General features: G+C 39.2%; 3 protein-coding genes and 11 non-coding genes across 14 annotated transcripts; 13 read left to right on the forward strand and 1 right to left on the reverse strand.

Annotated features, from left to right (window-relative positions):
* The first annotated feature begins 212 nt into the window (after positions 1-212).
* On the forward strand, positions 213-18,097 carry LOC122664781 (WD repeat and HMG-box DNA-binding protein 1). Its single transcript, XM_043860754.1, has 12 exons — positions 213-590; positions 1,275-2,389; positions 3,266-3,442; positions 3,569-3,682; positions 14,966-15,070; positions 15,947-16,081; positions 16,169-16,224; positions 16,330-16,432; positions 16,507-16,623; positions 16,848-16,974; positions 17,057-17,187; positions 17,309-18,097. The coding sequence occupies exons 1-12, from the start codon at positions 317-319 to the stop codon at positions 17,909-17,911; spliced, it is 3,057 nt and encodes a 1,018-aa protein (XP_043716689.1). The 5' UTR covers positions 213-316; the 3' UTR covers positions 17,912-18,097.
* Positions 7,637-7,715, forward strand: LOC122666407. Its single transcript, XR_006333597.1, has one exon. It is a non-coding gene; the product is annotated as a small nucleolar RNA R160 (small nucleolar RNA).
* LOC122666414 lies at positions 7,787-7,865 on the forward strand. Its single transcript, XR_006333604.1, has one exon. It is a non-coding gene; the product is annotated as a small nucleolar RNA R160 (small nucleolar RNA).
* Positions 8,022-8,100, forward strand: LOC122666408. The gene has a single exon (XR_006333598.1). It is a non-coding gene; the product is annotated as a small nucleolar RNA R160 (small nucleolar RNA).
* On the forward strand, positions 8,367-8,444 carry LOC122666417. The gene has a single exon (XR_006333607.1). It is a non-coding gene; the product is annotated as a small nucleolar RNA R160 (small nucleolar RNA).
* Positions 8,599-8,677, forward strand: LOC122666410. The gene has a single exon (XR_006333600.1). It is a non-coding gene; the product is annotated as a small nucleolar RNA R160 (small nucleolar RNA).
* LOC122666413 lies at positions 8,964-9,040 on the forward strand. Its single transcript, XR_006333603.1, has one exon. It is a non-coding gene; the product is annotated as a small nucleolar RNA R160 (small nucleolar RNA).
* LOC122666409 lies at positions 9,194-9,272 on the forward strand. The gene has a single exon (XR_006333599.1). It is a non-coding gene; the product is annotated as a small nucleolar RNA R160 (small nucleolar RNA).
* LOC122666406 lies at positions 11,391-11,469 on the forward strand. Its single transcript, XR_006333596.1, has one exon. It is a non-coding gene; the product is annotated as a small nucleolar RNA R160 (small nucleolar RNA).
* On the forward strand, positions 11,756-11,833 carry LOC122666415. The gene has a single exon (XR_006333605.1). It is a non-coding gene; the product is annotated as a small nucleolar RNA R160 (small nucleolar RNA).
* LOC122666412 lies at positions 11,990-12,067 on the forward strand. The gene has a single exon (XR_006333602.1). It is a non-coding gene; the product is annotated as a small nucleolar RNA R160 (small nucleolar RNA).
* LOC122666416 lies at positions 13,385-13,463 on the forward strand. Its single transcript, XR_006333606.1, has one exon. It is a non-coding gene; the product is annotated as a small nucleolar RNA R160 (small nucleolar RNA).
* Positions 18,098-18,776: 679 nt separating the features above from the next.
* On the reverse strand, positions 18,777-20,725 carry LOC122664181 (pentatricopeptide repeat-containing protein At5g48910-like). The gene has a single exon (XM_043859898.1). It carries the CDS (start codon positions 20,683-20,685, stop codon positions 18,802-18,804), a length of 1,884 nt encoding a protein of 627 aa, XP_043715833.1. The 5' UTR covers positions 20,686-20,725; the 3' UTR covers positions 18,777-18,801.
* Positions 20,726-20,983: 258 nt separating this feature from the next.
* Positions 20,984-24,802, forward strand: LOC122664180 (pentatricopeptide repeat-containing protein At3g02330, mitochondrial). The gene is made up of 2 exons (XM_043859897.1): positions 20,984-21,031; positions 22,029-24,802. The coding sequence occupies exon 2, from the start codon at positions 22,099-22,101 to the stop codon at positions 24,757-24,759; it is 2,661 nt and encodes an 886-aa protein (XP_043715832.1). The 5' UTR covers positions 20,984-21,031; positions 22,029-22,098; the 3' UTR covers positions 24,760-24,802.
* The last annotated feature ends 1,169 nt before the right edge of the window (positions 24,803-25,971 follow it).

Here is a 25,971-nt window from a genome sequence, read left to right on the forward strand (position 1 = left end):
TTTTAAAAGACCCGACCCAACCCGACCCTGTTGCAGCCCTAAGTTAGAGACTTGGATAAATGTGAGAAGACATCACGATAGTGTTTTGGAAACTAAAACCCTACAGGGGTTTATGAACCCTAAGATGTTGCGGTGAATGTTATATAAATTAGTAGCCGGGAGCGGTAGAGATTCCCCCCCTCCGAATTAAAAAGCCCAAGAGACCCGCCAAAAGCAAATGAATTCCCGCCAAAACGAAACCCTAGCTCCTAACATTATAAAACCCTAGAATGGGGTTAACGCTGCCGAAACGCGGGAACTGGAAGGAGAAGCCGCCATGAAAGGTCGACTTTTAAAGCTCAAGGAAGCTCACAAGAACAGTGGAGTCGGTTCATTCTGTTCTATTCTCTGGGATCTACAAGCTCAACATCTTGTCACTTCGTCTGCTGCGGATTCGACTATTTCCATTCACGATCTCTCTCATACTTCCAAGCCACCGAAGATACTCAGTCATCACAAAGATGGTGTCACAGCGTTGGCTCTAAGCCCTAATTCGACATGTCTTGCTTCTGGCTCCGTGGATCATTCTGTTAAGCTCTACAAATTTCCAGGTATTAAGGCTAATTTTCATTATTTTTATATAAAAATGCGGTAACCGGTCGTATATTGGTTCCAATGGAGCTTGTGTCTTTAGAGAAGTCGACCTGAAGTGTTCAATCTGTGAGCAGCCTCTAACTCGTAGTTGAATGGCTTATAAAGTATTCTTTCGAGTAAGGGTTATATCAAATTTGTAGTGTATATGATGGATGAGGTTAAATGGTTTATATTCACATTGATCAATTGAAAAATTCTAGTGCAGACATTGCTATGTCAGTACAAATCTTCTGCAGTGATCTAGAATCAATGTTATGGAGCAAATAACCGTTGTTTATTAACTCCATCAACTTCCTGGAAATGGTGGTCTTTGTTGACAATTTAGAAATTGGAGATGTCCTGCTCCAAAACATTAACCTGTTTAAATGAAATTTGTTATTTGTGTTGTATGGTTTATTTGGACTATTGCCATACTTCTTACTCTTTCTTTTCCTTATCATCCAAATGAATGTAGTAAATGTCATCAACACCCACCCACACCCCCCCCTTAAAAAAAAAAAACCCGGTAAGGTAGGCCATCTTGCAGGACTTTCAAATGGGCAACCATTGATTTTTTACATGGATGTGAATATCATATTGTATCCTTAATGTAATTTTAACTTCCCTATGTTGACTAGAGTTATTTCACTTCTACTGATCAGGTGGAGATTTTCAGACCAATGTAACTAGATTCACATTGCCAATTCGTGCTCTTGCCTTTAATAAATCAGGTAGCTTGCTGGCAGCATCTGGTGATGACGAGGGTATTAAATTAATAAATACCATTGATGGTTCAATTTCAAGGGTTCTGAAGGGGCATAAGGGACCTGTCACTGGCTTGTCCTTTGATCCTAATGGCGAGTACTTAGCTTCAGTTGATTCAATTGGAACAGTTATATACTGGGGTCTCTGTTCTGGGGAAATCATACATACACTCAAGGGCTTTGCTCCTGATTTGGATTCAGATGCTTCTGTGTTAAATATATTAAGCTGGAGCCCTGATGGGGAAATCTTGGCTGTTCCAGGCTTGAAGAATGATATTGTAATGTATGATAGAGATACAGCTCAAAAGCAATTTTCACTCAGAGGTGACCACAGACAATCTATTTGTTTTTTGTCTTGGTCTCCTAATGGAAAATACATCGCCACTTCTGGTTTGGATAGACAAGTTCTGATCTGGGATGTTGATCGGAGAGAGGATATTGATAGACAGAAGTTTGATGATATGATATGTTGTATGGCTTGGAAGCCTATTGGAAATGCTTTGGCTGTCATTGATATTATGGGACGGTATGGTGTGTTGGAGTCTATTATACCTTCATCAATGAAATCTCCTACAGTTGGTGCTTCTAGTTTACGGTCAAAGAATAGTAACGGGCTTCTGTTGTTTGATGAAGAGGATCAAGTGCCTGATAATTCAGGTACTTCGAGTGATATTGGTGAAGATAATTTTGGTGAATCTGAACCAGTTAGCCGGAAAAGACTGCGGAAACAGTCTGTATTTGATGACAGTTTGGATGAAAACACACATGATCATGGATCATTACTTCCTATGGTTGAAGTGCGTAAAAAAGGTTCTCTTAATCATAAGGAAACGTTAATTGATAAGAATGATAATGTGGGGCTTAGGACCTCTACGACTCCTCAGAGGTTAAAAATGCAAGAGTCTTTTCAGTCAGGTTCTACAACTGTACAGGCAGGGAAGCGACACTTTCTGTGCTATAATATGGTTGGGTGCATAACAACAATTGAACATGATGGGTACTCCCACATCGAGGTCAGTGCTATTTATCTTCTTTTTGCTATTTTGCAGTGTTATACTTTCACTTGCATTAAAGAGAGTAAGTTCATGTATTAAGTAAGAGCTTTTCAGGGAGGAAAAATGAGCCAATTCATGTTGCCCGCTCTGAAAAGCCTAGAGAATAGCAAGAGAAAAGTCACTTTCCATGACTGATCAACTTGAAAATTTGTCTTGCAAAATTTTGAGACCTTGTAGCAGTGCTTTCATAGTTTGCTACTGGGACCCAAAATAGCCCAGCCTGAGCTAGGCCGACCCCCCTTTTCTTCCTGACTTGGTCTAGGATTTTCAGCCTGTGGGCTGGGCTACAGTAGAGAAATCTAACTTCAAGGTCGAGCCAGGTTGGGCTGGTTTAGGGTTGTGTTAGTTTTGGCCTGGCCCAGCCTGAGCCCTACTTAAATGCAAGTGTCTCTACATATATGTATAATATTATAGATGCGCATGAAGTCATGGGGCATTGTGAAGGTGTGCCTTGAGAGTTGCCGTTGCCCATGTAAGGGTTTAAGTCACTCTTCCAGTATCTTCGCTAATTTATTTATCTATATTTTGGGTTGGGCTTTTTTGGGTAGGCCTAGGCTGAGTTGAGCCTTTTTGGGTTAGGTTACCGTTGGGACCTTCTCAAGCCAAGGTTGGGCCAGGACAGGCTAGGCTGATGTTAAGTGACCTCAGGCTGGGTCCCAGTATTCAAAAACCAGCCCAGCCCATACGAGTTGTACCCCTTGCTCTCACATCACCTTCACTAGCATAATTGGTCTTTCTGAAACTTACTCTAATTTTCATTTTTCTGGTCGTCTCTGTTATAGCTTTGATCCTTATTTAACTTGGAGTAACATTCCGTACTTTTAACTGGTGCAGGTTGATTTTCATGACAGTGGGACAGGCCCTAGGGTTCCTGCAATGACTGATTATTTTCGTTTTACGATGGCTTCATTGAATGAAAATGGAAGTGTCTATGGTAATCAATGCAAGGGTGATAAGAACATGAGTACTCTCATGTATCGACCATTCAGTAGCTGGGCAAATAACAGTGAGGTTTGCTCTTTCTCTTTGTTTCTAGAATTTTTTATTACTAAGGTGGGGTTCACATGTTTAATGATTGGGTGGAAGAAATTATTTGAATTTCGATTTAGCTGATTTTGATTAAGTTATGTAACATAGTGGTCAATGCGGTTCGAAGCGGAGGAAGTGAAAGTTGTGGCTCTGGGTACTGGTTGGGTTGCTGCTGTTACTAGTCTTAATTTTCTTCGCATCTTCACTGAGGGCGGTCTGCAGGTTAGTGTCAAAACATCCTGTTTCAGTGTTAGTAATGCATGTATGCAGCATTTTAGGGTTATATGGTATTAGTTTGTTTCTGTCTTTACCATGGATATGCTCTTATGTTACTTAGATTTTCTTGGATTTTATTTTCTTTGAAGAGATGTTGAACTATTTTAAGCTCTTGGAAACATTGTGGTCCAACCTAAAACTTTGTTATTTTACAATTATGCAAGCCACGAGTTGGTGTTACAAGTATCTGATCTTCTGATTTTACATGAGGATTTATGAAACTTTTGTCTCTATTATTGTTGACCTTTGAAGTTTTATTTGATTCAAAATACCAAGGGCGTACCCAGTGCACGAGGCTCTCGCCACTGCAGGGTCTGGGAAGGGTCATAATGTACGCAGCCTTACCCCTGCTTTCACAGAGAGGCTGTTTCCAGACTCAAACCTGTGACCATTTGGTCACAATGCAGCAACCTTACTGTTGCACCAAGGCCTGCCCTCATTTGATTCAAAATACCAGTATGAAAAAAGCCTTGAGCACCAAAATACATGGTCTGTTCTGTTACCTGAGTTACAGACTATACGAGCATGGTGCCATAAAAATAGTTCTTCATTGTCAAATAACATTCGCAAAACCAATGAGCAACGATACCTATAATACTGTAGGTAGTCTTTTTTGACTCCTCTTTTCAAGAGTTTTATGCGCTGTCTTTAATTGTGAGGGAATAATTTTTTAATTATTATTATTTTTCCTTTTTCTGTGCTGTCTTGATGTGTTCTTATGACTGCAACATGCCACAATATTTGTAATGGTTACTGCATGATGGTCTCTATTTGCCCTTGTAATATGGTTGTAGTGTTTTGTGAGTTTATCATGAAAAGATTAAATTGAGGATGGAAGAATTTGACTGACTCGCATTTGGCTAATATGTATAACCAAAGTCAAAACGAGGTCTAGGCTAACAGACAAGAATATTTGAAATCTGTGTTTTGAGATAATGAGATATAATAGATTATTGATTGATTGACTTTCATTATGTGTATTAGCTTAGCTGGTTTCAACCCAATGCTTATTTCCAATAAAATAAGCCCTTTAGGTGACTTATCTGCACCAGCAAAATTTCATGAAATTTCTGTCATGTCGACTCAATTTTCAAACATTAATCTGTGGGTAAATACGCACATCCAAACCAGCAAACAAGCATGGAATATGAATGCCTATTTGTGTTTTCTATTTTATTCATTCTACACTTAAAAAATATACTTAACGAAGAAACCAAGGCCATTTGCTAAGTTGCTGCTCTTTGGGAAATTTGGTCAGTGTCCCTGTGGGGATAAAATCTGTTTCCACTTTTCTATGCTAGTTGCGGATTTCACATCTTAGACCAGGAAAATTCTTTCAACGTTTCTTGTTTTAGGAAGGTCCATACTGATGCAGAACTATCACCAAACTGGGCTTCATTTATTAGGAATAAGTCTAGGGTTGGGATATATACATGTTGGGCTTTTGATCCCAAGGGTTTTCTATGTAATAGGCCTGGAATATGGGTATATAGATTGCATACGGGATTAGCCCAATACTTAGTCTTATTTTTATGTTTTTAATTGAACCGGCTTAAATTGGTTGCATCCAATTGGTTCAATTGGTCTAATTTAAGTGAAACGTTCCTATTGGCTAATAAGTTCTTATATCCTATTGGCTAGTATGGAATCTTCACTTAAATTAGTTATTTTAAGTTAGATTCTTTTATTTTAAATTAAGTAGGGGTATTTAGGTCATTGCATGTTTTAATTACTTAAATTAGATTAGATTCTATCCCTTCCATGATTTGAGAAGGAGAAGAAGTTAGATTGTATTAGGACTTGGCCTTTGGCCCTTATTATAAAGATAGTGAATCGTGGAGGGCTTCCAGACATTGAAATTTGAAAAAAAAATACTGTTTCTGCTGCTGTTCTGCTCCTTTGAGTGTGCATCCTTGTGGATTTCAAGGTGGAAAGGGTGGGTGGATTCCTGCGACTCTTTATGCCGTGATGGCTGGGAGGATCTCTCTCTGAAGGTGGCTTCATTCTTCGTCATTCAAGCTGCTGCCGGTGGATTCCAGTGGTGAGTTTGAACTTTAATTTCTGTTTCTTTTCATTCCTTCTCCTTCCCCATTCGATCCCTTTATTTTTCTTTTTTATTCTCACAAACCCTAGACTGCTGAGTTCTGTCCAGATCTGTTTCTCCATTAGAATCCTCTCAAACTTAGGCCATAGCCTCCCCTCACCATTGTCTATACTCGATCCTGATTGCTGCCCCCATCCCTAGTTCAAAACCATAAATCCCTCTTCTCCATTAAACCTAAAAAAAAACCCTAATTTCTGTCTAGACTTATTCAGTCGACAGAATTCCTTCAAATCACAGCCGAACCTCCATTCCCTTGTCCCTCACACTCGACCTCAAGCCCTGGTTATAAATCCCACTTTAAACCCTAGTTTTGGTTGTTTTCTTAATTTCTAAAACCCGAAACCCTAACCCTAAATCTGCAGAATCTTAAAACCTAACCAAATCCTATTTTCTTTATACCAAAATATTCCCCTAAACCTGCATATTAAGACCATATAAGACCCATTCCCAAATTCCCATCTTAAACCCTAGAATTAACCTAAAACCTAGGCTGTCCATGTGAACAAGCAGTCCCTTTTTGCTATTTATTCTGTTATCTGGCTCCTAGTAGGTCTCCTACCTATCTAGGACTACATTACATGCCCTTCCTTGTATATGATCTTCTGATTTTACATGAGGATTTTTATGAAACTTTTGTCTCTATTATTGTTGACCTTCGAAGTTTATTTGATTCAAAAGACCAATATGGAAAAAAAAAAAAAAATTAGGCCTTGAGCACCAAAATACATGGTCTGTTCTGTTACTTGATTTACAGACTATACGAGCATGGTGCCATAAAAATAGTTCTTCATTGTCAGTTGGATGTTTGGGTGACTCTTCTTTGTCAAATAACATTCTCAAAACCAATGAGGAAAGAGACCTATAATACTGTAGATAGTCTTTTTTGACTCATCTTTTCAAGAGTTTTATGTGTCATAATGACTAGCCTTTAATTATGAGAGGCAATATTTTTTTAGTTATTATTATTTTTCCTTTATCTGTGCTGTCTTGATGTGTTCTTATGACTGCGACATGCCACATTATTTGTATGGTTACTGCATGATGGTCTCTATTTGCCCTTGTAATATGGTTGTAGTGTTTTGTGAGTGTATCATGAAAAGATTAAATTGAGGGTGGAACAATTTGACTGACTCGCATTTGGCTAATATGTCTACCCATAGTCAAAACGAGGTCTAGGCTAACTGACAAGAATATTTGAAATCTGTGTTTTGAGATAATGAGATATAATAGATTATTGATTGATTGATTTAAATTATGTGTATTAGCTTAGTTGGTTTCATAAGAGCTATGTGGTTTATCCATTAGGTTTCGATTTTTCGTCCTGCACTTGGCATTTATTGCATCAATTCTGGTCTTACTTATACTTAAATGAAATATTTGCAATTCATATGAACCAATTCAGTCATGGATAACCCGGATTGCAACTGGGTCAGACACGAACTTATGCCTTTGTCTTCAGTTGGGTTTTGAACAGGGTGCTGGTTGTGCAAAGTGGCAGAGAAATGACACATTATTTGACCAAGATCTATATTTTTCTGGACTTTTCCACCACTAGGTCTAAATGATTTTCTAGGATAGCTGGGTAAAAGTTGGGTTTGAGTTAATGATAGTAGTCTTCTGGTTTGGTACAGTGTAAGTTTTGGTCAGGAGAATGCCCATTTTCTGATTTCTGAGAGATTTCAAATGCTTTTTCTCATTTGTGTATTCTTTCATAAATCATTTGGTTTTTGTTTTCCTTAATGCTTCACTCTTTCCCATGCCTTTTAAGTTACCATGGAGTGGATTCGTAGGGGTAAAGCAAAATGATGAGCTAAAGTGTTCTGAATTTCATGTGGAAGCACATAAAACGATGGTCTTCAAAGTTCTCTGATTGCTTTGCATCCTAGTGTCCAAGATTGTCTATGATGACACAATTTCATTTTCAAAAGATGGCTTTGTGATAGCAAAGCAAAATTCTGAGTCTATGCAACTGAATTTTATGTAGATGCACAGTGTGTAATTGGTCTTCAAAATTCTCTGATTGCTCTGATATGGAGAATGTCCCTTTTCAGATCTTCTGGGAGATTTTGAATGTTTTTTCTCATTTGTGTATGCTTTCGTAACTCATTTGGTTTTGTTTTCCTTAATGAATCATCCTTTCCCATGCTTTTTAAGTTACCCTTCAGTGGCTTCCTAGTGCAAAGCAAAATGATGAGCTAAAGTGTTCTGAATTTCATGTGGAAGCACATAAAACGATGGTCTTCAAAGTTCTCTGATTGCTTTGCATCCTAGTGTCCAAGATCGTCTATAACAACACAATTTGATTTTATTGATGAGATAAAAGGTTTGTGACAGGTTCTTGTGCCCACATAGGGGGCAGTAATACAGTCTGTGTACACATCCGGGATTGTGAGCCTCTTTTTTTTTTTCTCCCTTTTCTTCTCCTTAACGTGGAATATCAAATGACGGCAGGAATGATGTGAAACAGAGAGTTTTCATTCCTATATTCTACTACACAAAATCTTTTACAAAAGAGACTGTTAGCAAAGGAAAATGCTGGAGCCTATGCATCTGAATTTTATGCAGATGCAGTGTGTAATTGGTCTTTGAAGTTCTCTGATTGCTCTGATACAAGAATGCCCACTTTCAGATCTTGTGAGATTTCAAATGCTTTTTCTCATTCTTGTATGCTTTCATAAATCATTTGGCTTTATTTTCTTTAATGCATCACCATTTCCCGTACCTTGTAAGTTACCCTGGTGTGGTTTCATAGGAGCAAGGCAAAATGATGAGCTAAAGTGTTCTGAATTTCATGTGGAAGCACATAAAAGGATGGTCTTCAAAGTTCTCTGATTGCTTTGCATCCTAGTGTCCAAGATCATTTACGATAACACAATTTTGATTTTAATGATGAGATGAAAGGTGTGTGACAGGTTCTTGTGCCCAGATAGGTGACAGAAATACAGTCTTGTCCACATCTGGGATTTTGAGCGTCTTTTTTCCCCCTCACTTCTCCTTTTGTGGAATATCAAATGACTGCAGGAATGATGTGAAACAGAGAGTTATCATTCCTATATTCTACGATACAAAATTGAGATTTTATTTTTCTGTTATCATTTTCAAAAGATGACTTTGTGATAGCAAAGCAAAATGCTGAGTCTATGCATCCGAATTTTATTTAGATGCACAGTGTAATTGGTCTTCGAAGTTCTCTGATTGCTCTGATAGAATGCCTGTTTTCAGATTTTCTATGAGATTTTGAATGCTTTTTCTCATTTGTGTATGCTTTCATAAATCATTTGGTTTTGTTTTCCTTAATGAATCACCCTTTTCCATGCTTTGTAAGTTACCCTTGAGTGGCTTCCTAGGGGCAAAGCAAAATGATGAGCTTAAGCGTTCTGAATTTCATGTGGAAGCACATAAAACAGTGGTCTTCAAAGTTCTCTGATTGCTTTGCATACTAGTGTCCAAGATTGTCTATGATAACACAAGTAGATTTTAATGATGAGAGAAAAGGTGTGATAGGTTCTCATCACCAGTTAGGGGGCAGCAATACAGTCTGTCCATATCCAGGATTGTGAGCCTCTTTTTTTCTCTCCCTTTTCTTCTTCCCAACGTGGAATATCAAATGACGGCAGGAATGATGTGAAACAGAGAGTTATCATTCCTATATTCTGTCTCAAAGTTGAAATTTTATTGTTCTAGTATCATTTTCAAAAATGGCTTTGTGATAGCAAAGCAAAATGCTGAGTCTATGCATCTGAATTTTATATGGATGCACAGGGTGTAATTGGTCTCAAAGGTTCTCTAATTGCTCTGATATGGAGAATGCCCGTTTTCAGATCTTCTGAGAGATTCAAATTTTTTTTTTCTCATTTGTGTACATAGTTGTCATGGCATCGACATGGCGTCCTGATGTTGAAGAGGCAAGCATGTCGAGCTTCGCCATGGAGGATGTATAAATATCGCCCGATATGGCCTCCATGGCATTGCCATGGCGCCGCCATGGACGCCATACCACGATATATGGGCATATCGGTTGATATTAGTGTATAAAACTTAGGTTTTAATTTTTTTTTTTTAAAACCATTTAAAAGCTTAAATGCTTTTTCCTTGATTTGTATTGGTCACATTAACATAAAAAATTCATTAAAGATTAAACAGTACAATTTACTACTATACCCTAAATCCCTAATTGGAATTGAAATTTGGGGGATTTTAGAAATCACAAAGTTTGTCGAGACAGAGGAGAGACTTCGTGAGACATCTGGAGACTGAAGGAGTCAAGAAGACGAAGAAGTGAGAAGAAGAAGAAGAACTGCTGAAGCTGCAAGTCTGCAACTCTCGGTAAGTTCGAACCCCTCCGGCAACCTCCAGGTAAGTAATTTGTTATTTTTTATTTATTTGGTTCTTCTTCTTCTTCTCCAATCTCCTCCCAGTCCGCCGGCGAGTGCGACTCGATCCTTCTTCAGTTCTTCTCACTTCTTCGTCTTCTTCACTTCCGGCAACTCTCTCCGTCAGTTATTTTTCTTCTTCTCACTTCTTCGTCTTCTTAACTCCTTCAGTTCTTCTTGCCTTGCAATTGCAGGCTTGCACACAGTCACAGAGACTCAGTTTTTGTTTTCTTTTTTCTTCTTCTTGCCTTGCTGTTGCAGGCTCGCTTACAGTCATAGACCTCTCAGTTATTTTTTTTTCCTTTTTTCTTCTTGTTGCCTTGCAGTTGCAGGCTTCCACATAGACAGAGAAGGTGTTTTTTTTTTTCTTCTTGCCCTGCACACATCCACACATACACAATTACACACACAGAGACAGGGGGGGGGGGGGAGGGATTTATTACAGCCAGTAGTTCTCTCTGTTTTTTTTTTTTTTTTTTTCTTCCCTTGGCTTGCAGTTGCAGGTTTGCACAGTCACAAAGAAGGTGTTTTTTTTAATTTTTTCTTCTTCTTACCTTGCACACAGGCACACATACACAGTTACACACACAGAGACAGGGAGAGAGTCGAGAGATAGGGGGGGGGATTTATTACAGCCAGTAGTCCATCACTCACAGTCTCACACACACAACAGCAGCAAGCACATATTCAACTCCATAATTTCAGTTTTTTTTCCCCTTCAGCTTAATGTTAATCTGCTAAAAACCAGTACTTTGATTTTGTGCTTACATGCCTATCATTTGATTTTTCAACTTTATTATCAGCAAGACTATTGCTTTCAATTATTTGATAGGCTAATCTATGTTTTCATACTTTCATATACACTAATGGATATTACACTTTCATGAATTAAACCATAGTATATTAGTACACTTTCATGTTGATTTTTTATGTTATAGGATATATATTATAGCATACTAAATGACATTAAAAATAGAGAAAATAAAAAATAAAACATGGTCGACATGCTCGCAATGTCGATATATCGATGTGACACCCCTCCACCGACTTGGATCGCCGTGACGCCGTGACAATTATGTTTGTGTATGCTTTCATATATCTCTTAATTTTGTTTTACTTAATGAATCACCCTTTCCCATGCCTTGTAAGTTACCCTTGAGGGGCTTCCTAGGGGCAAAGCAAAATGATGAGCTAAAGCGTTCTGAATTTCATGTGGAAGCATCTAAAACAGTGGTCTTCAAAGTTCTCTGATTGCTTTTGCATACTACTGTCCAAGATTGTCTATGATAACACAATTAGATTTTAATGATGAGATGTAAGGTGTGTGACAGGTTCTTGTGCTCAGATAGGGGGTAACAATAAAGTCTGTCCACATCCAGGATTGTGAGCCTTTTTCTCTCCCTTTAGTTCTCCCTAATGTGGAAATATCAAATGATGGCAGGAAGGATGTGAACAATGAGTTATCATTCCTATACTCAATGACACAAAATTGAGATTCTATTGTTCTCGTATCATTTTCAAAAGATGGCTTTGTGATAGCAAAGCAAAATCTTAGTCTATGCATCTGAATTTTATGTAGATGAACAGTGTGTAATTGGTCTTCGAAGTTCTCTGATTGCTCTGATACTGAGAATTCCCGTTTTTATATCTTCTGAGAGATTTCAAATGCTTTTTCTCATTTGTGTATGCTTTCATAAATCAATTGGTTTTGTTTTCCTTATGAATCACCCTTTCCCATGCTTTGTAAGTTACCCTTGAGTGGCTTCCTAGGGGCAAAGCAAAATGATGAGTTAAAGTGTTCTGAATTCATGTGGAAGCAAATAAAACAGTGGTCTTCAAAGTTCTCTGATTGTTTTGCGTACTAGTGTCCAATATTGTCTATGATAACACAATTAGATTTTAATGATGATAGGAAAGGTGTGTGACAGGTTCTTGGCACCAGATAGGAGGCAGCAATACAGTCTGTCCACATCCATGATTGTGAGCCTCTTCTCCCCCCCCCCCCTCTCTTCTCCCTAATGTGGAATAACAAATGAAAGCAGGAATGATGTGAAACAGAGAATTATCATTCCTAAATTATTAAATTTTCGCAAATGAACTATTTGTGTCAAGGTATTGGTTCGATCCAAAACTTGAGAAAAGGGGTGTAGGCCTAAAAGTGATTCTTTTCTTTGCTAATGAGGAAACACTTGAACCTGCCCGGGTTTACAGTTCAGGACCAAAGGAAAACCCCGGTTACATGTAGTCTCCACCACCCCGTGTAACACTTCATTCGTGGGGACTCGAACCTGGGACCTTGTGACCGAAGCACATTGTCCAAAACAAGCTGAACAAACCCATGGGGGGTACCTAAAAATGATTCATAAGTGGTTATCAACAGGGAAATAATATATATCTGATATCACAAGGTAAGAGTGTGGTCAAGAGAGTTTGGACAGGTTTATGCATTTCTCTTTTCCTTTTTTTGGGTGGGTGGTTGGGTGGGTGGGGCTTGTATTTTGTGTCATCTTGATACTCAAGTTTTTGCCATAGAACTTGTCAGTTCAGCAAAAGCAAGGTGAAGTGATGAGGTTCCATAGTCCAAAATCTCGCGAGGGCAAGATCTCGCCGAGATTCTCGGTTTTCCAATTTCCCGAGTCGAGGTGGCCTACGAAACTTAAAATGTCAATATCTCTCCGAGATCTCGGTTTGACATAGGAAAATGCCCATCTAGGTCCTTTATATGAGTGCCAGATCTCGAGATCTTGCTGGAAATTCTTGGTATACAGACATCTATCTATGCCAGGAACCAAGACATAGAAGACAGGCACTTATTTATGCCTAATATCATTTAAGTAAATGAAATACAAATACAAAAGCATTTACTTAAATGATATTAGGCATAAATAAGACTGTTTGTCTTGTGTCTGTCCTGATTTCTAGAATAAGTAAGTGTCTGTCTTGCTTTCTCACTAACTGAAACTCCTATTTGGACTTTGTTTTTGCAAAATCTACTAATGTTATTGTGTTTAAATGGCCTAAAATAGGCTGTATACCGATTTTCAGACCCAAAAGAGATCTAAAACCCACCGAGATGGGCTTCCGAGTCGGAAAAAAAAATGCACAAACTCCGCCGAGATCTCGGCCCAACTTGGTTTTTTGCTGGGCCGAGATGGCTCCGAGACCCGAGTTTTCGAACCTTATGAGGATCTGTCCTCTGAATTTAATGTGGAGTGCATGCTTCAATGGTCTTCAAAGTTCTCTGATTGCCTTGCATATTAAGGTTCCAATGAAATGTAAATTTGCTGTTAAACATTTGGTGACCATCAAAAAGATGTGAACAGGGTTCCTCACATGTCTTTACTAGTTTCTTTCCCTTGTATCCCCTTGTTAGACAATTCAAGTTCTTAGTTGCTATATTTTTCTTCCTTTAGTTTTTGTTGACAAGTATCTGAAATTTAGATGTGGGGTGAGCTAACTCAAGTTTCTTATCACTAGTGTACTTTTGGAGTATTGGCACTTTATTAAGTAAGGCCACCAAAAATCTCTTTGACCTGACATAGATCCTTGTTATTGTCTGTAATATTTCAGCTTGTGTCTACCATGCAAATAAAGGAAGTACATATTTAGCATTCTTCAAGTCGCCCTCAAGGGATTTGTTATTTTTCATTTTATTTCCCTAGAACTTATTTAGCATAAGAAATTGGAGCTAAATAGCAGAACAGAATCCTTGTAGTCAACCCCATTTGGTTGGGAAAAGGCTTAATTGCGTTGACTTGTATAACTCATTTAGCATAAGAAAAGATAAGATACGTGCTCTGAGTTTGATGTGGAAATACATATGTTGTGTTGGCTTCAAGGTTATCTGATTGCATATTATGTTGCTCGGCAATGGCTAAAAGCATATGTTGTGCTGGCTTTGAGTTTGATGTGGAAATACATATGGTGTGCTAAATTGAGTTGACTTGTATAACTCATTTAGCATATGAAAAGATAAGATACTTGCTCTGAGTTTGATGTGGAAATACATATGATGTTCTGGCTTCAAAGTTATCTGATTGCATTTTCTGTTGCTCGGCACTGGCTAAAAACATATGTTGATGTTCCCAGTTCTTGTTTTTGATGACTAAAGTTATAATATAAGGTGGCAAGAAGTTTGCATTTTTTGTTCAGTTTACCCTTTAAAAAAGGGCGGGCTCAGTGCACGAGACTCCTGCCACTGTGGGGTCTGGGGAGGGTCATATTGTATGCAGCCTTACCCCTGCTTTCACAGAGAGACTGTTTCCAGACTCAAACCCATGACCACTTGGTCACAATGGAGCAACCTTAACTGTTGCACCAAGGCCAGCCCTTGTTCAATCTGCCGTTTATTTTTCCTATTCTTTGGTATGTTTACTTCCCTAAGGAAAGGATTTTTGTACAAAATTAAGTTACATTGATGATGTTATTTTAGCTCACATTTTTTTTCTCTTTCAGTTTGTTCTTTTCCTCTTGTATCTCTTCTTATTTTCTTGTATGAGTTTCTTTGTTGTTTGGGGAAAAAAAGGAGGCCGTCACAATCTGAGCGAAAATTAGCAATTATAGAGATTTAAGATTTAATTATATCTGATAACTGGTTCCGTTCTGGCTGTCATGTCAGATTTGTTTCACATTCTTCATAATTTTATATTGTGCATAAAAGCTGCTCTATTTCTCAGTGCTTTTGGTTAGTTATAGATTTGATCATGGTTTTGGATGCAACATTTCTGATGTTCTGGATGCAATTTATGGCAGAAGCATGTTGTCTCCATCAATGGACCAGTAGTGACTGCAGCAGGCTTCAAAGATGAACTGGCCATTGTCAGTCATGCTTCCTCCTGTCTTCCTTCAAATGATCAGGTTCCCTTTCGACACCTTAAATTTTGAAAATGCTGTTACCTTTTTGTCATTTTCTGGCCTCGGCAAATTCTTCTAAGATATGTTTGGCATGGATACTCTCTGTTTGGTTGCCACCTAGAATACCATGATTTTATTTTTATATCTCCATAATCTTTAAGAGCATTAGGTGATGCTTCAAAATGGACTGATTGTAAGTGGCACTGGTTCACTGACAAAATGAAATTATTTCTATTGTTTGTTGTATTTTTGTGAAGGGAAATGAGTCTTATCTTTTGGATGTCCATTAAATATATTTACTTAGATGCTATGTTAAACCAAGGTCAAACCATTTTATTCCAGAAGACAACTGACAACTTTATGCAGCCTTAGAAATTGTTTTGACATCAAGGGTAAGAAATTGGGTAAGAAGGCTGTTTAGACAAGTGTTTTTAAACACCTAGGACAGTTCGGGATGGTCTAGGCAATAGTCAGGTATCCCGAGCGCTTGGGACAGGTGTCTTAACTGACCGGGACTGTTTCAAATGGCAAAAAAGAGGAAAATAATTGGGATGGCTAAGGCAGTCACCAGGCATCCGGAGCATCAACACTGCTTTAGATTATTGAAATTCATACTAATAATGATGATAAATGTGAACCTATATGGGCCCTAAAAAAGGATATTGTATCTCACTTTCTATTAAAAAAATCATTTAAGAGGCTAGACATAGGAGACCAAAAGATTTGGGCATTTGAATTTACCCCTCTGCCACATAATTTTTATTCCATCATCTTATGGTGAAAGTGGTAAAAATTATCTTGATGGATTCGCTGGGATCAAATCCAACCTCAATGATCTTTGTCCAGATTGATGTTGAAGATAATGTCTTTCATATGCAGATGCTGGAGTTCAGAATTTTCAAAATTTCTGATGCAACTCAGCCCTTCTGTGGTCCGCTACCGTTGACTCCTGGTTCATGTCTAACATGGTTGGGATTCAGTGAAGAAGGCCAACTGAGTAGTTATGATTCGAAGGTTTGCATTGCTCTGGTTTCAAATTTTCAAAAATATTTTGTTGCTGAGCTGAATGATTGGATCTGAGTTGATTGACAATAACTGTAGGGGGTTCTAAGAATGTTTACGAACCAGTATGATGGCAGTTGGTTTCCAATCTTCAGGTTCACAATTGTCTTGTTTAATCATGTGGAGTAGATTCTTGTGCATCGAGTCCTCTAATTATCTACCTTCTTGCATTTTAAAAATAGCTAAGATGTGATATGCAGTGCTAGTAAAGAGAAGGAATCTGAAGAGAACTATTGGGTGGTAGGACTGAACACGAGCAAGTTGTTTTGCGTAGTCTGCAGATCACCTGATACATTCCCACCGGTAGTCATCAGCACTTTTTTTGTGCTTTACGTGTTGCAAATTTACATATTCAATACGATCTTTTCCTTTTTCAGGTGACACCCAAACCTGTTCTTACTCTACTCAACCTTTCAATTCCTCTTGCATCATCTGATCTGGGAGCCGGTGATCTTGAAAATGAGTTTATGTTGAACAACCTAAATCTCTCACAGGTATCTTATTCCTCTTTTTTAATTCAATAGTGATGTAGGTTTTGTTAGTATGAAAACTGGCTACCTTCTTACAGTCACTTCCCCCCCCCCCTTTCTTTTCCCCAGGGAGTGGGGGAGGGGGAGAGTAAGAATAGCTTGGATTCACTCAAAACTTCAGGCATGAGTTGAGTCGTTTTGTTGTACATGCTTGTTTGCTGAGTCTTTTAAATGTGTGGACCTTGCAGATACAGAAAAGAATTGATGAAATGGCCGCTTCTGGTCATGACACTTCATTGCTTGATGATGAGGCTTTCAATATTGAAGCGGCTCTTGACAGATGCATCTTGAGGCTCATTGCAGCTTGCTGCAATGGTTAGAAGCTAGTAATTTAAAAAACATTATTTAATTAATAATATACCTCTCTGTCTGTGTGTGATCTTGAGTGTTATTTCAGGTGATAAGCTTGTGAGGGCTACTGAACTTGTTAGGCTTTTATCATTGGATAAGTCAGTGAGAGGTGCCATAAAGCTTGTCACTGCCCTGAAGCTTCCAATTTTAGCAGAGCGGTTCAATGGCATACTGGAGGTGAACTCTGCCATCCCCTCTCCACAGCTCTATAAGATTTGACTGCCAAACATATTCTAATTATATGTAATTTTTTTAATGTTTAGGAAAAGGTTTGATATGCTTTTCTGTCTACTTACAGGAAATGTTGCTGAAGGAAACTAGAGCAACAGTAGGATATCAAAATCCAACCTCTGAAACAGCCTTCACACATGTAGCACCCAAGGCGTTCCCTGTGGCTGACCAATTGCCCTCCCCTCTGTTTTCAAAATATGATAAGGAGGAAGCGACAGCCAAAGTGGGAGGGGAGAAGAGGAAAACAGATAGAGTTGTAGATATAGGGAGCATGAAGAATGAGGCGCATCAGGTAAATTTACATCGACCTTCAAATCCATTTGCAACAGACCAGGAGAGACAAGAGAGAGTTACTGTAGGGAAGCAGAAGATAGAAACAGATGGAGTCGTGGCTCCTGGGAAGACTAAGGATGGGGTTAATCAGGTAATGTTTCATCGACCATCTAATCTTTTTGCAAAGACATCATCAATCGACCAGGAGGAGAAAGCACAAGAGATGACTAAAGTGGGAGGGCAGATTGAATTCAATAGTGTGAATGGCGTTGGTCAGGTGCAGTTTCATCGGCCATCAAATCCATTTGCAAAGGCATCAACTAACCAGGAGGGGAAGCAATCTTTGCTAGATTCAATTAAGAAGATGAAGAAGGTTGACACTGTAGGCAAACGATAATGGGAATATAGCTTATAATTTCTCAAAGAAGAAATTGCCACAAGGGAAAATGAAGTATCATTTTTTTGTTTCCCCTAATCTAGTATGGAAGTTAAATGCTGTTGCATGTATGTTTAACCTAGATGTGGAATGGTTGCCTATGTAATTATACACTTGCATTTAAATCAAGTTTTCTTGCTTTCTTAAGTTGGAATTTTGATGCTTTGTAGGGAAAATCTTCTTGTAACCAAAGGTGAAAAAAGTTGTAGCCTTATTTTTTTTACCCTCTATTATAATATTTTTTCCAATGAGTGTATTCTGTGTATTTTATAGTAAATTTTATTTTTACTGTGCATATATGGTGGTTTACAATGAAGAGAAGGGAAAGCGGTGTAGGCCACACTCCTAGGTAGAGTTTTTTCATTCATTTCTAATTTTATTTGGTGGAGAATCTATCTTATACTTTTATGGGAGAGGGATGGGTATGCTAATGGTATACTGTAAGCTAGCATCCTATGTCTCTATATCTCTCTTCCCCTTTTGAAATGATTCTCTTACCCCTCAAAGGGATGAACAGAGAGAGACACGTAGGGTGTTACCTTACGGTATGCCACTAGCATACATAGCAATCCCTCTTTTTATTTGGGAAAAAAGAACTCTTCTTGGGAGTGTGGCCTACACCAACATTCTCATGAATCTATCTCTCTCCTCCCTACATGAAAAGACACATACACCCCTTTGTTTTGAGGAGGAGAAAGATAGACACATGGGAGTGTTGGCGAAGACCACTCTTGGACAGAAAACTACTTCCCTTCTATTTGATGTGTTCATGACAAAATGGGAAACTCTGATAACCTATGTGAGTATGGTTTGTAGAATGAAGATATTCTCAGATAATAGAAATTTCAAATTTACCAGTAATCCAAGCAGGTACATGATCCATCTCTAAAATGGTGGAACCTATTACAATCCCTAACAATTATATCACGGCTATAAATCTTGGAGAGAAGCTTCATTGCAGAATGACAATCAGTACATACGCGAAGATTTTTCACCACACGGATGGCTGTTCCAGGTTTTGTACTGATGAAACCGAAGGCAACTGCCAACTTTTCACTATGGTGGCCTAGTGAACTCTGCTTCGTTTCTTCTTCATCAATGTCCAACAAAACTTGTCCTGTGTCAGGCTTATAACCAGCAAGCATTAGTCTTTCTCCCATTTCATCAAGCATTTCATAGATTTCTTTCTTTCGAGAATGATTGGTATCTCCAACAACAAACTCATGAGCTACCCCATCCAATTCTATTGAGCTGCAACCTGGAGGTTTTCTTATTCCTCTTTCATACATCATTTTCCTCACCCGATGAACTTCATCCCATTTATCATCCATTGCATATAGGTTTGATAACAGCACATAACCTGCATGGTCATTTGGAGCCAGTTCAATAAGTTGATGCCCAGCTTGCTTCCCCATTTCTAGATTACCATGGATTCTACAAGCACCTAATAAAGCCTTCCACATGACTGCATCAGGTTTCATGGGCATTGCTCCAATGATCTCCTCAATCTTATCAAACAGACCTGCACGACCAAATAAGTCAACCATGCACCCATAGTGTCCGATGTCTGGTTCAATTCCACACGTCTGGCTCATTCTTTTGAAAAGCCTTACACCATCTTCAACCAAGCCTCCATGGCTGCAGGCATTCAACACAGAAGCAAAGGTTATTGCATTGGGTGAAACTCCCAAAGACTCCATCTTAGAAAACAGTTGCAGTGCCTTCTGGCTTTGACCATTGGTTGCCAGGCCTGTAATCATTGCATTCCAAGTGTCCACGCTCTTCTGATTTGTTTGGCGAAATGCTTGAACTGCTCCTTCTAGGCACCCACATTTTGCGTACATGTTAATGAGTGCTGATCCAAGGTTCTCATCAAGCTCAATCCCATGCTTGTCAATGTAAGCATGGATCCATCTTCCTTGAGCAAGTGCACCCAAATGAGCAACAGCAGATAAAAGACTAATTAGAGTCACTCGGTCTGGCCGTTCTCCATTCTCTTGCATTCGTCGGGATATTGCGATCGCCTGCTTGAAGTCAGCCACTTGAACATAAAATGCTATTATCGTATTCCACGAGACAACGTCTCGATGAGGCATTCTATCGAACAGTTGGTGAAGCTCATCACCGTCTTTGTTATCTGCATACCCTTCAAGCATGCTATTCCAGGTTACAATATCTAATTCAGTACTCGAGTCAAAAAGCTTGCGGGCATCGGTAATCGATCCAGATACAGCATAGAGATGGATGAGCTTGTTCGGGATGAAGGGGCTGTACTCAAACCCAAGCTTGACAATCTGAGAATGGAGCTGTTTCCCAATTGCGGGAGCGGACAATTGGGTACAAGCTTTGAGGAGAGTAGTAAAGGTGAAGCCATCAGGCTCGACGGATTTCCTAAGCATCCGGTCATAGAGAAGGATTGTTCTGAGAGGATTATGCTTAATGAGGTTTCCTCTAATGACAGCGTTCCATATGAAGGTGTAGGGTTCTTGGACAGAATCGAGGACCTTCTCGGCATATTTGAGGCTCCCATGATCGGAAATGGCGTAGAACTCGGCGAGTCTGCTGGCAGAGTAGGTGTCAGTGATTTGACAGGATTTGATAATGAGGGCATGAACCTGCGTGGCTTCTTGGAGGTGGTTGCAGAGGAGCAAGAAAGAGAGGTTAGGGTTTGGTTTTGTTTTCTTTGTGAGTTTTATGATGGGAACAGTGTGAGTAGCTGGGATTGTTAAAGACATGGAAGTTGTTTGAATCAAGAGATGGAGGGAAAGTTGCAGTGACCGTTCATGTAATCTGAAAATAACTGCAAGCAGGAGTGCAGGAGTGCAGGACCGATCCTCTACGCTCAGTAGAGGAAGAGTGTTCGGTTCAGCTACACGTACGTGAAGAGTATTTTATTCTTCACGAACGTTCAGCTGATCGGGATTCTAGTAAGGTGAAAGAAAAAAAATATCGAGGGTATAACCAGAATGAACTGGAAACCCTTGCGGCGTCGCCCTCTCGAGTCGCGACTTGCCGTCGCCGCCTGCCGTTCTTCACTGCCTTCGCCGGACGCCCTCGCAAGTTGCAGTTTCGCTCAGTTAGGTTAGTCTCTCTCTCTCCCGTGCGGGAAACCTCTAAACCTTTACTCTCTCAAGCTCCACCACCCCACCTCTGCAACCATAACCCTCTCCCTGAAATTTCGTTCCCATTTCTGTTTGTGCGGGTTCTGTTTGATTTTCCATTGTTTGTCCTGTGGGATACGGAATGACCAGATTTTGTGTTGCTTACTAAGATTCTTGTAACTGATTATTTTTTGCATACTGAAATTCTTGTTTACTGCTGACATACTGACTATTGCTTGTATTGATACTTTGTATACGAGCTGCACCGTTACTGCTGTGTTTACATCAGAGATTCAAAACACTGAATCAGGATCTGGATCGGTCGGAGTTTTCCAGATTCTGCCCAAACCATAGAAATGCTTATGGATTGGCCACTCTGGATCGGCCGGAATTGGCCTCGGCAGATTCAAACGAATCTTGAAACCATATTTTGCTAATCTTTAGTCCTGCAAGCCAACTTTAGACCTTCTAGTCTTTACTGCTGTGTTTACATGCTCTTTACTTGAAATTTGAAGTAGTGTTGTATGAGCTGCTAATTTAATGCCCTATGAACAGATTTAAGTATTTAGCTATTATATTGTGTTCATTTCATTTGGGAGGTTTCCTATTGATGAATTTGTAATCTACATGCTAATTAGTCTGTTTGTTGAATGATGTATTTGCCTATTGCATAGTGAATATGTGCCTCTATCTTGCCCCCGGTTTTTTACAGAGGAACCATATTAAATACAAATTAAGTGCATACCATTTGATTGTCATACCCATTTTAAGTGTCAAATTTTAAGTATTATTGACGTCTAAGTCTGTTTAATACTGTATGTATTCATACCCTTTTTTTTTGCTGTACCAGAACTTTACTATGGTCCAAACCCACGTCCGACCAGAGATTCTTTTTCTGCCTAAGAACAGATAAGAAAAGTTATGAGAACCACAAATCGAACGATGGCTGACTAAGGGATTCCTGGATGCCACATCAGGTAACAGAAATTTGAAAGTTACAACGGCTCCAAAGGTCGCAAGCCACGGACAATATGACTAACAAGGCTCATGGCACATCTCATCTATCGCTTTTCTCAACTCAGGATGTTCTGTCCTTGCCCAAAACTTCTACAGATCAACCTTCCCTTCATCACGCTCTCTACATTATCATCAAACCAGTCAACTCCCACGAAGAAGAAAACCTTCTCCCATATTTTCCAAGATTGTGCAGATCAGAAATTCCTGGACATAGGGAAACAAGCCCATGCTTACATGATCACCTCTGGTTTCAGCCCGACTGTCTTCGTCTCCAATTGTTTAATATACATGTACATCAAATGCTCTGATATAGATTATGCTTCTAAGGTATTTGAGCTTATGCGTCAAAGAGACACAGTTTCTTGCAACGCAATGATCTTCGGCTATGCTGGGTCTGGAGCCATGGCCCTTGCTCAATCCATTTTTGACTTGATGCCCAATAGAGATGTCATCTCATGGAATTCTTTGATTTCTGGGTACCTGCAGAATGGTAATTTTCAGAAACCCATCGATCTCTTCTTACAGATGAGAGTAATGGGAATGGTGCTGGATCGTACCACTTTTGCAGTTGTTCTTAAATCATGTTCGGCTTTGGAGGCATGTGATCTTGGCATTCTAATTCATTGTGTTATCATCAAAATGGGTTTTGACTGTGATGTAGTAACAGGTAGTGCCCTTGTAGATATGTATGCAAAGTGTAAGAGCTTGAATGATTCACATAAAGTTTTCCTTGAAATGCCTGAAAGGAATTTGGTTTCTTGGAGTGCAATAATTTCTGGCTGTGTTCAAAATGATGAACTTGTTGATGGTTTACAACTGTTTAAGGAGATGCAGAAAGCTGGAATTGGGGTAAGTCAGTCTACATATGCTAGTGTTTTTAGGTTATGTGGGGGTTTACCGTCATTGAGACTGGGCTCTCAAATGCATGGACATGCTTTGAAAAACAATTTTGGATACGATGTCATAGTTGGAACTGCCATTTTGGACATGTATGCGAAATGTGATTTTCTAATCGACGCTCAAAGGGTGTTTAACTGGCTGCCAATGCATAATTTGCAGTCTTGGAATGCCATTATTGTTGGGCATGCACGCAATAATCAAGGTTTTGAAGCTTTACAACTATTTCAGCTCATGCAGAGCTCTAGTGTTGGTGTGGATGAGATCAGTCTATCTGGTGTTTTTAGTGCTTGTGCGGTGACTCAAGGGTTTCTTGAGGGGGTACAAATTCACGGGTTAGCAATTAAGAGTGGTTTTGAGTCCAATATCTGTGTGACAAATGCGATCTTGGACATGTATGGGAAATGCGGAGCTCTGGTCGAAGCACATGGAGTGTTTAATCATATGGACCGAAGAGATGCTATCTCTTGGAATGCAATTATTGCTGCCTATGAGCAGAATGGCTGTGAAGAGGAAACACTCTTTCTCTTCAGTTCAATGCTCCATTCAAGGTTGGAACCCGATGAATTCACTTATGGCAGCATACTAAAGGCATGTGCAGGTTGGCAAACCCTGAACCATGGGAAGGAGATCCATGGTAGAATCATCAAGTCAGGGTTGGGCTTGGACTTATTTGTTGGAGGTGCTCTTGTGGACATGTACTCTAAATGTGGAACTATGGAAGAAGCAGAGAAGCTCCATGACAGAATAGAGAATCAAACAATGGTATCATGGAATGCTATTATTTCTGGATACTCACTGCAGAAACAAAGTGAGGAAGGCCAGAAATTCTTTTCTCGGATGTTAGAAATGGGGCTTCAGCCTGATAACTTTACTTATGCAACTGTTCTTGATAATTGTGCCAATCTGGCCACCATTGGACTTGGGAAGCAAATCCATGCTCAGATTATCAAGCAAGATTTACACTCAGATGTTTTCGTATCCAGCACTCTTGTTGACATGTATTCAAAGTGTGGAAACATGCAAGATTCTCGACTTATGTTTGAGAAGATGCCTGAGCGGGACTTTGTCTCATGCAATGCAATGATCTCTGGCTACGCACAGCATGGTTTGGGAGAAGAGGCTCTGAAGATATTTGAAAAGATGCAACTCGAGAATGTAAAACCAAACCAGGCAACCTTTGTTGCAGTCCTTCGAGCTTGTGGGCATGTTGGCCTGGTTGAGAAAGGGTTACACTATTTCCATTTGATGCTTCAGGATTATGGGTTAGATCCTCAGTTAGAACATTATACATGCATGGTTGATATAATTGGACGATCAGGAAAGGTTGACGAGGCATTGAAGCTATTATCTGAGATGCCATTTGAAGCTGATGCTGTTATTTGGAGAACTCTTCTGAGTGTTTGCCAGATCCACAGGAATGTAGAAGTGGCAGAGCAAGCTGCCAGATCTATTCTGGAACTGGACCCTCAAGACTCTGCTGCTTATGTTCTCCTGTCAAATATTTACGCTGAAGCAGGAATGTGGGGTGAGGTTTCAAAGATAAGGAGGACGATGAGACAGAACAGGCTGAAGAAGGAGCCTGGTTGCAGTTGGATTGAGGTAAAAAGCAAGATGAATACATTTCTTGTTGGTGACAAGGCTCATCCGAAGTGCAAAGAGATATATAACATGCTTGATGAGCTGATCAGAGAAATGAAGTGGGTAGGTTATGTACCTGATGTTGATTTTGTTCTTACCGATGAGGAAGAGGAACAACATGAGCTGTGTGAAGAGCTTGCATCATGTTTGTAGTTCATGTGGCTTCGCATGACTAAGCAACCATCCGAAAATTTCAGATCTTGTCGCAAATTGTAAGCATGGAATCTCACAGTTGATGTAAAATAGGAAGGTATTTTGGATAATCCCGCAAATGTGTTTCTGCAGTACCAATGTAGGGTTAGCTTATTCTTGGACTTGCTGATATGGTCAAGAATTTATTCATTAACTTGGGCACTTGTCAAAAAACAATGCTTGCACAGTTTGATTTATGAGCCAAACAAAAAGTGATCTGAACATTAGACATCTGATACAGGTCCAAATTGGTTCCTTGTAGAGCCTGAGTTTAAGCATTTTAGAATAAAATCTGAATTCTATCTAAATGCAACACTGGAGTTGTGCGTTCATGAAACCTTACAGTAATAACTGGGTTTCCCATTCTATTGTAATTATTTGTGGTTCTAGCTCAAAGGCAAATAAATACCTTCTACTGCCTTTTGAGTTTGGATATATTAATTAGAATCATATTGAAGAAGATTAATTGTTTGAAACTGGGGCAAATCAACTTTTAGATGTAGGAGTTAGGCTATGCGAACATGTACCCATCTTTAATATTTGGCCTTCTGTTTTTGTGGTTTTCATTTTTAGTTCTGTTTTTCTTATGTTGTTAGAACTATTTAAATGAATAAGAAAGAATTGCTACTTTTTACATGTTTGTGCCCTATCCTTGTTAAAAATTAAGATTAAAAGGTTTATGGTGCAGATCTGTTAGTGGTGGGGAAGAGGAACACAGTGAGGAAGAAAAGAATAGACTTTCAGAATTGTTGCCATATCTTGGGCCAAGACCATGGGTTGAATTAGAATTTGACCCAAACCAATCCAAACCAAATTGAACCAAACCTGTCCTGCATTATTCCCTCTTTATAGAAAAGACTTGTCCTTGAGTCTTGTAATGAGAACAAATCTCCACTACTTGATCAACATCTACAATTATTGGCTTTGATGGTACAATGATCTTACGCATCTCATGATCAAATCAACAACAATCAACTTTCTTGCATCCAAGATTAGTAGAGGAAGAAAGAAATCAACAGTCTCAATCTCTTCGAATTACGTTTCCTCAGTTGGATTCATCTATTGATGCTCATTGAGGTTTTCTGCCGTGGTATCTTCTTTCACTTCTAATTCGTTTTTCGTCACGCTCAATGCATCATCACATAGACGTTGAGTATTATACATGTTTTTATT

Source organism: Telopea speciosissima, chromosome 6 (assembly GCF_018873765.1).
Source record: "Telopea speciosissima isolate NSW1024214 ecotype Mountain lineage chromosome 6, Tspe_v1, whole genome shotgun sequence".
NCBI classification, from domain to species: domain Eukaryota; kingdom Viridiplantae; phylum Streptophyta; class Magnoliopsida; order Proteales; family Proteaceae; genus Telopea; species Telopea speciosissima.